At 38.0% G+C, this 10,515-nt stretch overlaps 1 protein-coding gene across 2 annotated transcripts in view; it reads right to left on the minus strand.

Annotated features, from left to right (window-relative positions):
* The window catches only part of LOC131456517 (phospholipid-transporting ATPase ABCA1-like), a 124,607-nt gene extending 114,330 nt beyond the window's left edge, over positions 1-10,277 (minus strand). For both annotated transcript variants that reach the window (XM_058624915.1, XM_058624914.1), the window contains exons 1-6: positions 10,087-10,277; positions 5,719-5,848; positions 2,574-2,667; positions 2,214-2,355; positions 1,963-2,090; positions 231-358 (exon numbers count right to left, since the gene is read on the minus strand). In XM_058624915.1, the coding sequence (XP_058480898.1) occupies positions 231-358; positions 1,963-2,090; positions 2,214-2,355; positions 2,574-2,667; positions 5,719-5,784 (558 nt within the window). In that variant the 5' untranslated portion in view covers positions 5,785-5,848; positions 10,087-10,277. The remainder of the gene's footprint in view (positions 1-230; positions 359-1,962; positions 2,091-2,213; positions 2,356-2,573; positions 2,668-5,718; positions 5,849-10,086) is intronic.
* Between the last annotated feature and the right edge of the window lie 238 nt (positions 10,278-10,515).

Here is a 10,515-nt window from a genome sequence, read left to right on the forward strand (position 1 = left end):
TTTCCTGTTGCTTGTTCATTTCATTGTAAATTACCTGCAGTAGACAATTTCAAATGATCATTTTGTCAACTCAAATATTACTTTTTGGCTTTGATGATAACTGGTTAGACGGAGGCAGCTCTTGTCCAGGACATAGCACACGGCATTTAAACTGTTTTAAATGGAAAGAATAATGTTTCATTGTGGTTGGGTTTCTTACCGCAGCACGGTGAACACACACTAGCACTTACTGGATTGATGTTAATTGATGCATTCATGAGGCTCTGAGCAACTGTTGATGGCACAGACAAATTCTCTCGAAGGTGCGTGGAGAAAGTCTCCTCGTCCCTCAGGACACTCCTCAGAGTCACTGGTTGATCTTGAACACAACATTGGAAAGTAATTACTTCACCAACACGACAAGTGATACAACATAAAATAATTTAAGCAGCAATGCACATAAGGTTGAACTGTATGGTGCTCAACAGTGGAAACAGAATATTTAAAAGGAAAAATATATTTGCTTATTTTTTAATGTGAGCTTTAATCTCATAGGTTGACCGAAAATCCTCTAGTTACACTTGTGTTATTTGGTTTAACAGGTACCCGGAGAGCCTGTTGTGTGTCGCCACCCCATTGCAATAAATTTGATTTGAGCAAAGTACAATAAGATTTATTCTCTTGCGGGTCTCTGTGTTCAAAACCACAGCAGAGTATAATGTTATCGGAACTGATGCGTTATCAGTAGCATCCTGAGTTAGTTTTGTTATACGTGTTGTTTTAAGTGGAATTACACTCTGATGACTTTCACTTTAATGTAATACTTTAATGCTTTCTGAACAACCGTGTCCATTAAAGCATTCTCTGGTACATGTACTGTAGGGGTCGAGAGCTTTCGTTGCATGCATGTGTGTGTGTGAAGTGAGACGCATGTGCACAGAAGGCCAGTTTTAAAACAAACTATCTGTTGTTATACACAGTGGATGTTGTGGTTAAGCACAGCGAAGACAGAATTACAGTGCATTTCGAACATATTTCCATCATGTATCTTTTCAACACGTTTTCTGAAAAGCCAGGATATGCGGTTGAGATGATGAAGCACTAACACTTTTACTTTCTTGTACCCAGATGGCCATTTAATTAGATTATGCCCCTTTGTACGTGTAATATATGAAAATAAGTTAACCACCACAATGAGGGGAGGAAGTGACTTTCACTGGGTTATACAAGGTTGAGTCAAGATAAATGTTTTATTAAGAATAACAATCACTCAGTGTTGGAATTAATTTTGCGGTTTGATGGACTGGCTCATCATTAAGAAGTAGAACATAATCCGATTTCTTTCTGAATACTGGTGGCTTTCTGAGTGAAGTGACCACCTTTTCAACAACACAATCACCGTTCACACCCACCATCCTTGTTTCCCCCATTCTTGTTCATGACCTTTTGCACTCCTGCCTCAGATAGTGAATTCTATTAATTATGGCCAGGCTTAGATCTTTGATGGATTTAATCTTGTATATTATAAGCCCACGACCCCACACTGCAAACCCCCCCCCTCCCCCTGCCTTTTTGCAAATTAGGTGCCGTATGAAAATCTGAATATCATCAGGCTAAACGAGTCTGATGCAAAGCAGCAACTTATCAAGACAAACGATCTGTCAGTCTGCATGGGAAATTGCATCGTAAATAATCACACGCCATTGTTTTTGAGGGATAAAGGGGAACAACAAATCCTCCAACTTGTCAGCCACGTGAAGGGGATACTTTTCTTGATAGAAGGTACTTAAAGACAAACGGAATGAGGCTGGGTATTTAGTCTAACAATCGTGATTTTTGATAAATTACAAAGCAGCAATTTAGCTTTTATATCATAAAAGAACAACCTACACTGTGAGCCCACTGCTTTCAGTCAAAATCTGTGAAAACAAGCTCATTGTGTAAGGCCAGTGCATTAAGAATTTGATATTCAGGTCTTCTTACCATTACTAGGATTAGACTGTGACAAGACTGAAGCCCACTGGTCGATGTTATCAGCCAGCAACTGCGTCTTCGTTAGAATAGATCTGTTCACCAGGAGGTTTTGCAGCTCTATCAACACTCCAGAAATTCTGGTAAAACAGACAAAAAAATAATAATCATAAATTGGCTGAATGTGTTCAATATATTCAAGAATCATGACAACACATTGTGATTGATCTTTAAGAGAGAGGAGAGTACATTCCCACACATACATGGAATTGTTGAAGTTGTTGACTTGGCCTGGTGTCTCCCCTGGTGTTGGGTAGTTCATACATGGATTGTTGATGTTGCAGAGCATACCCTGAAGCCAGGGCAGCACACCAGCCGATGGCATGGCTTTATTTGGGTAGTGACCTAATGGAATAGATGAATACTTACTCAACTTTTCTGCTGCCTTTAAAAATAGATCTCATCACAAAGGTTACTGTGTTTAAGTGTTTTTCCTTTAAATATTCATGTCCGTAACATTTTCAATATGCACCGCTGCTTTGAGTTATGCACATTGAAGCCATTCTGCAGATTTGAAAGTCTTGTGAAACAGAATTCAACATTAAAACTGCATTTTTACTTACATTGGCCTTGGTAAATTGGCTCATTAGTGGACCGCACCCACACCAGTATGATGAAGAGAAACAGAGGCCATATCACTTCAACGACCAGTCGCACCTGCAAAAATCATAGTTTAAAGTTTTCAACAGCAAGGACTGTCCAGCAGTGAGCTATTGCAATGCTGCAACTCATCTTTCCTTGACTCTTCACCCGACAACCTCAGCCATCTAAGCTTTTATCCATCCATCTGCACAACATTGCAAAACACACACGCACACACACCCCACAGCCCTGCACTCACTCACTGAGCCCTCTCTGCATACCTCAGCTGACCCGCCCACATGCTCATCCGTCTCTACATCTCTGGTGGAGTGACCTCCTAAGAGGAATCAGCTGGAATCAGTTCCACTCAGCCAACCTCTTGCTACTGCTTTTGTAACATGTTCAGACACTGTATCTGATGACACACTTTAGACCTGTATGGGGTTTTTGTCTCCATAATTATAGTGGAGGGCAAGCAGAGGGGAAGAAAATACAATAACATGTAGTGCTTGTTATGCCACAGCCTCATAGCAACCCTATGAATTAAGATGAGGTTTACACACTTGTTTTTATTCAGTTATAATTGGGAATATTGACATATCATGAATCTTGTGGAGGTTTGTTAGTGAGTTACAGAGAAGATAGTGGTAAATAAAAGCATCCCCTGTAAATTTCAAAGAAACTGAATTCAGTCCTTTAATTCTTCCCGGTCTGTGTGTCACAGAGGATGTCGTTCTGCTGAGAGGGTGAATTATCATAATGTATTCCAAAGAAAAGGCATGGAGAGGGAACACAGAGATCAGGGGGACTTTCTCAATGTCTGGCTCCCCAGGCATTTGCCATGAGACACCAGCGTCTTTGTGAATAGATAATCTCCTCCTATGAAATTATATGAAATACTGGACCATAAAATCAGTTTCATGCCTGTTATAAAATCTTAAAATGCTTGGTGAGGCATTCATATAATTGGTCATTAACCTCCACAAGCCCTCCAGAATCACCATTGTCCTTGCTAACTCCCACTGGTTTTGACTAATAACAATATTTCATGTTGACATAGGCCAAATATCCTACTTTCTAGGCATAAAAACCACCACTGTCCTCAGACACTTTTTTTTTTTTGTTGAAAAAAGTAGGTAGTTTCTTACTGATATAAAATGATAGCACCCTCTTTTTTCTGCTAATGGATAGAATTAAAAGGAAAAAAAAATGATATACACCAAGTTGCAAAACTGCAAATTACTCTGCTTTGACTTATTCCAAGGACGTATGAACTTTGGTGAAAGTTCATGCTTGATAATTATTATTTTTTCAATTTTAATTTTGTGAAGATCTATTTTATTCTGCTCTGGTAAGAGACACTATGCTGAACACAATGTAGCCCTTTGTATCGTTCATACACTATCTTCCTGGAAAACTGAATCATACAGGAAACTACAGTAGATACCTTGACATTCTTCTGACCCTTGAATATAGTTGCAAAACATTGTGTCATTTTATCTTTATGCAGCATGTGACCAGAGGGCAAGTGTGGGTGACATCAAAGTCAGTAAAATCCTTCATACACTTGTTGATAATGTGCAGACTGATGATGAGGAATGAGGAAGTGAGAACCGAGTTACGGCAAATGGCCTTGTAATGGAAAAGGGCTGTGGCTAAAACCTTAAAAGCAAGGTCAGAATATTGTTTGAAAAGGTTTTTAGATTTGGATTTAATGCAAATAATGATAATTAAACGGATTTACTTAAATAAACAATTAAATCTGTATTTTGCAAGTGACTATATTAAAACAGATTTAACAATTAGTCCAATCTGTAGTTTAGTATAATGTATTTTAATTGCAATAGGTGCAAATACTTGAAGCTTGGGCAGTAAAAGCAATTTATCTATCAATGAAAATGTGAATGATAACAGTTAAAATGTTAGTTGAACTATTTTCTATATAAATAAATAAAAGTTACACCTTAACCTCAGCAAAGAATGAAGCTACGCTCTGCCAAACAAACATGTTGTTGCCTCCCTGTGAAACCACTGGCTTCCTCCACATATATAAAAGCAAGATGGTAAAGGCATACATGAAGCATTCAGGTGAAAGTGACCTTTCAGAAATTTCTCCACTGAAGAAACTACGATCTTCAGATAAGGAAAAGGCCTCAGACAAAGAAAAAGATAATGCATTTTCTGAGATGTGAGCGCTACATACTGCCACAGGGGCTCCAACTTGACTTTGAACTTGGATTTTCTTTTTCCTCAGTGTAACATAATGGGAACAAAATGTTACTGGCCAGAGTAAGCATGATAACGTCAGTATTTTTATAAATTTGTTCAGCAAATGTTGAATATTGCTATTTGGCTCACTGCCAGCATTGCTGTGGAACAAATCACAACAATGCAATTGGCACTAATGGTTTTGGTTGTATTGGTTTTATGTCAGCTCTTGTATACAAATGGTAACTCTACTGAGAATACAAAGGGAGTGGGAGATAATAGCCAAAGGATGGGTAGGTGTGTTCTTCAAAGAGTCCATTGCTCTAGTACAACATCTAGGGTCAATGAATATGAAATATATGAGCTTCATATATAACTGTAAACTATTTGAAGTGTCATTTAGGTATGGACTAAGTGAAGTCAATAACTTATGTGTGGTAACTTTTGTAAACTGTGATGACACAAAGTCTTTTTGAGAAGAGGCTCTGGCAGTTTGTAAAAGGGGCTTGAGAGAAGTAGAAGTATTTGCCCTTCAGACAAAGCATTTAACATTTGTCACTCCTTATCCACTTCCATTAGGCCAAAGATTGGCTTTGTTAGAACTTAAACACAGGCAATGTGCCATACTGTGCAAAAGAGATACATTTCCAAAAATTGAAGGTGACACTATGAATTGGTTGGCATTAAGTTTAGATTGTCTTGTTCTCTAGTGGGAGCGTTAAAAAGACTCCCCTCTAGGAGGAGAACATGTTTGCTTTTTTTGTAAACCCCCCTTATTACCTTCCTCTCCCATGAATAACTTACCCGTCCTTGATAACACACATCCCTGGGACCATATTCACATTTTACTTCCATTGCTGACCAAGTTTAGCAGATATATGTTGATTTTTTTAAGGAGGATGGTGAGCACAAGTGTACCTTTTGTCTCTTCCGGAGAATGAAGTTCTTCCAAAGGAGCAGAGAGAATTGCGTCAAGAGACCCATTATGGCTTATCCTGGCAATAGCTTGCCTTAGCGTCGCTATGGCAACTGGCCCACTTAATAAACCCTGGAGGGAATAAAAGGTACAGTTTGGTTTTAATACAGAGGAGCAATGCATCTTGGGGGAGTGCCGCTGATCATTTCCTTCCCCAGGCCTTCAGGCTTGTGGTGCAGCACCTGTTTGGAGGATTACTAACGAGACAATCTACACTCAAAACAGGCCTATGTCTCAGCATATAGTATAGTGGTAACATACTAGTTTGAAACTACCGTCTTAAAATAGTAATCAAAAATCTTCCTTTACCTCTTACACAATTCTTCTGTAAAAAATATATTGGTAAAAGTTTTTTTTTACTTTTAATTAGACCAAAGATTACTGTAAAACATTTATTGGAGGTTTTATAGCCATCGAACAATGATTACACAGACAATAAACAAATAGATGTGATCCAGCCTTTCTATACTGGATCACATTTCAGTTTTCCTCAAAACTCCATTACTGACTAAAACTCAAAGACATCTTCATTTTTTGGCTTGATGCTAATGCTAGTCTCTAGCATTAATAGAAGGACAAACAATGCTAATAAAAATTATGTATCTCTTCAAGGGGCAGGAGCCAGAAAAGACAGAAAAGGGATAGAAAAGAACTCTTTCATATTTCCCAAATTTGTGTTGGATTTATTTCAACAACAAAAAAGGTCAAAATTACCCCTTTGGGAGTTCTTGAGTTAAAAAAATACATTACAATTAAATGTTCTCACCACAACTTTAAGCACATACAGAGCAGCTGCTGTGAGGAAGGTGGGGATCGGGTTCACAACTAAAGTGTAGTCCTGACAAGTTTGCTCCCTTTTAACGCTCCATTTCTTCTTCTTGAACAGATTCTAACCCCTCACTGTGTGTTTACATTATTTACTACGAGTTTGTGGATGGGGAAAGTTAAAGCTCCCCACTTTTAAAGCACCAAATAAGCACTCCAATGGAGTAAAGCAGAGTGTTCAAGGCCGGTCAGTATTCTGAAATGTTAACAGGGTAGGAAAAGACTTCATTGACTGTCATTTTGTTAAGGTACCAGTTTGTAATGTTATAATATAACATTACATATATATGAGAACTATATATGAGAACTGAATTGCAATTAAAATTGTATACTGCTGTTGTAAGGCTTACACTTCAAAACTGCAAACAATCAGTCTTTAATATACTTATAATCTACTATTCTTTAGCCTTCAATCTAGTAGTTATTTGTATACATTTTGGATGAGATGGTAGCTTTGGAACTACACAAGAGTGAAATGGCCCATGTCTTAACAGAGAGGCCTAGTACACACATGCACACTTGACTCCATCATACAGTATGCTTGTATAATTGTGAATGCAATGCATTCACTCGCACTGTATTTAAGCCTCGTCTTTCGAAAAATGTAATGTACAAGAGGACAGAATTTACCAGGGTTACCAACATTATTGAGAGTAAAAATCAAACAAAGCGTCAAAAAGGTGTGCGTAAATTGGGTTTGTATCTGAGAAAAGAAATGGAGTCTAAACCCGAGTGTGTTTTAAAGAAAAGCCTAACTCAAATACTCATTTTTAATTCCACATCGAAGGAAGAGATAAAAAAGTAGAGACGGTATGATTATGATTTGCATTGCAGCTGCACTCTTACCAATACAATAAACACAACTCTCCAGAGAACAAAGAACAAGGAGTGTGAAGATCATCATTTTAATCTACAACTAGGGGCACACTGAAATATAAACTGAAATTCTTTTTTTTGCCACTTTTTGGACTTGTTTTTCTCAAGGCTGTCACCATCAGAAGCTATCATCATCTTTTCATGGTATCATTAGTTCCAAAGACAACCCAGAGAAAGGGGCAATGGAGAAAGGACGTGAATGCAGTGATACAAAAAATAAAAGTAAACTATTGAGAGAATATAAGTGCTGATGCATGCCTGGCATTTGGGGACTAGGGACAGCAAAGAGCATTATTTCAGCCCCTAGGATGATAGAAAGAGTAAACAGATATTTTTCATATACAGCATGAGCACAGAGGACACCAGAGAATGCCTGAGACATCAGTTGCAAGGGCCCTGCTATAGCTCTGTGAAGGGTATAATGGTCCCTGTGCTCTTATAGTCATTGTTATTTCACCCTTTCTAACGATGTCTATCATGAGCTCCACCCCAAGTTTACTTTAGCAGGAATTCATATGCTACACTATGAGATAGGTTCAAAGAGATATGTATGTTTTGTTTTAATTCAGAGTAATGTGAATCATTAATGAATCCTTATAGTGAGGTTGTCAATAGTCTTAACGGACCAATTTTTTTAGTGGGTGGGTTTGTCAGTCACAATCATTCCTTGCAGTACATTTTAATCACCATTAATTTATATATATATATATATATATATATATTATTTTATTCTGACACTTTTAGATGAAAAAACTACACTTTGCACTTTTTTTTCATGGTCCAGAGAACAAGAAAGTGTAAACTTACATAAAAAGGGAACAACACTTATTAATCAGTCTACGTCTACTAGAGATCAACTGCTCATCAAATGCATTGTAAACTACAGGGAAATTCCAGACACTTGGTATCACCTGTTTACATTTGTGTTATCATTAAATAACACAAATGTAAGAGACCGATCCAAACCAAAATTTGCAATAGAAATCTGGGAAAACAGTGCTCTGAAGATTCCTCAGCTTTCTATGGGGACTGGGTCTGAACTGTGAGATAGTTTTCATTTTTGTCTTGAGAGAGACTCCTGTGAAAGGCAACACAATGCAGTTTGAGAATATGGAGAATATGGAGAAAGTCATCTGTATAAACTGAACAAAAAGACAAAGCATTTGTTATCTGTAAACCAGAGCTTTGCTCTTATGGTAAGACCTCTTTGTATCATTTACTTGTACAACATATTTTTTTTTAATAATTTGCTACACTGGCAGGATCGTAGGTTCAGGATTAGTTAATCACTAAATGTTCTTACTAATGAGACAATGTCATGATTCTAAACCCTGATGTTAGCAAATGTATGACTTGTTTAGTCTGAAGAATCTGGCTACCTTGGTCACACTGAAGTGAGTGAAAAAAAATGTGCTGCTTTTCCTCAAAGTGTTTAATTATCCCCTTAAAATGTTTCAAACATCAGATCATTTAAACTTGCATGACTTGACAACTCTGGTTGGTTGATGTGAACATCTGGTTTTTAATTTACACCTAAAAAAGCTCTCTTTTCACAGCCTTCTCGAAAGGTTGACTGTGTCCTTGTAGGAGTGAAAGACACGAGTAAACACTGATGCAGCACTAACCAAGTCTAACTATTGTTACATTCAAACACTACAAACCTCAGTAACACGGCAGCCAGGATCTTACATTTGCATCGACATAATGTAACTTGTTAAAAGACTGCATGTTTTTTCTTCTATCGTTAACTCTGCCTTTTTGCACCAAACATTACTTGTCATCTCAAATACTTCAAACTGAGATATTGGAGTTTTTTCCTCGATGCAATCACTGGTATGAAACATGTCAATACAGCTAATTAGTTTAAGAGAAGTTACATTTCTAAGCTCTGGTAATTGCGTTCCCTGTCAATCACTTTAACAGCTAATTAGTCATTCATTAGAGAGAAATGAAAGTGATATCTAAAAAAAAAAAATATGACGGGATAAATGTTAGCACTTAATAAGTGATTAACACATGTCATTCAAGAATAATGTATTTAACGATATAGTGTACACCGTATGGTTAATATAATTATTCTTGTACTGTATACAAGACGGCACTAAGGTAACACTGTATCTGGTGCTGCCTCTTCTCATAGCAGTCTATTACTCTACGTAAATCATTAGCATGGGGTGAGATTGCTCAGCACGGGTTAAAGTTCACGTTCATGTTTTCCCTTCTGACTCAGCAAACAGTGTTAGACTACGAGAATGTTTAAACGTGACATTTCGGTTATTAATGTAACCAAACACAACAAGCTATCTATTGCATTATTTCTTTCTCAACTGCTTCACATCCATTTTAAAAGCAGCCAGCCTGAAGACCAGTTTAATAAACGCTTTCAAATCTGATAAGCAGTTCTCAGGGCAGTCTTTTTGATCAAATACAGACAAGTGGAGGAAAACAGAGACAAGTTTTTTTAGATTCCCAGGCCTGAGCCTGAGTTAGCCTCAGGAGTGGTGCGCAAGCTACAACATCAACAACAACAGAAGAAAGACAGCATCACAGAATGCTTCACAACAAAACATGTGTCCTGTTAGAGAAAACAAACAGGCAAGACAACCTACCTCCAAGCTGTTTGATCCTCACCCATCAGCACATCTGTGAGGCCTAAAGACAGGTTTGACCAGTTTTAACTGCTGGGCCTTACAACTCACTCAAAAAGAAACTCTTTACCATCTCTTTCTCTCTCTCACGCTACCTCTCTCTCACGGCTGCCCGCTACCTTTTACCTGGAGTCATAAAGTATGTAAATGACCTTTGCTGAGCCTGTCGTAGCAACTGTAGCCACAGTAATGTAACAGGCAGGAAGCACACAGGTGGTGTACATAACAGAGTGTTCCTGTAAGCTAAGCCCAGTAGCACAGCACATATGTGCTGCTTCTTGTACTCTTGTCTCAGTCACCTGATGAGGCGAAAAGGGTGAACAGGAGCCTTGCCCTACATTTCAAAAGCCTTGTTTTTGTATTCACACGCTCTGTAAGTTTGTCTCACGG

Source organism: Solea solea, chromosome 3 (assembly GCF_958295425.1).
Source record: "Solea solea chromosome 3, fSolSol10.1, whole genome shotgun sequence".
NCBI classification, from domain to species: domain Eukaryota; kingdom Metazoa; phylum Chordata; class Actinopteri; order Pleuronectiformes; family Soleidae; genus Solea; species Solea solea.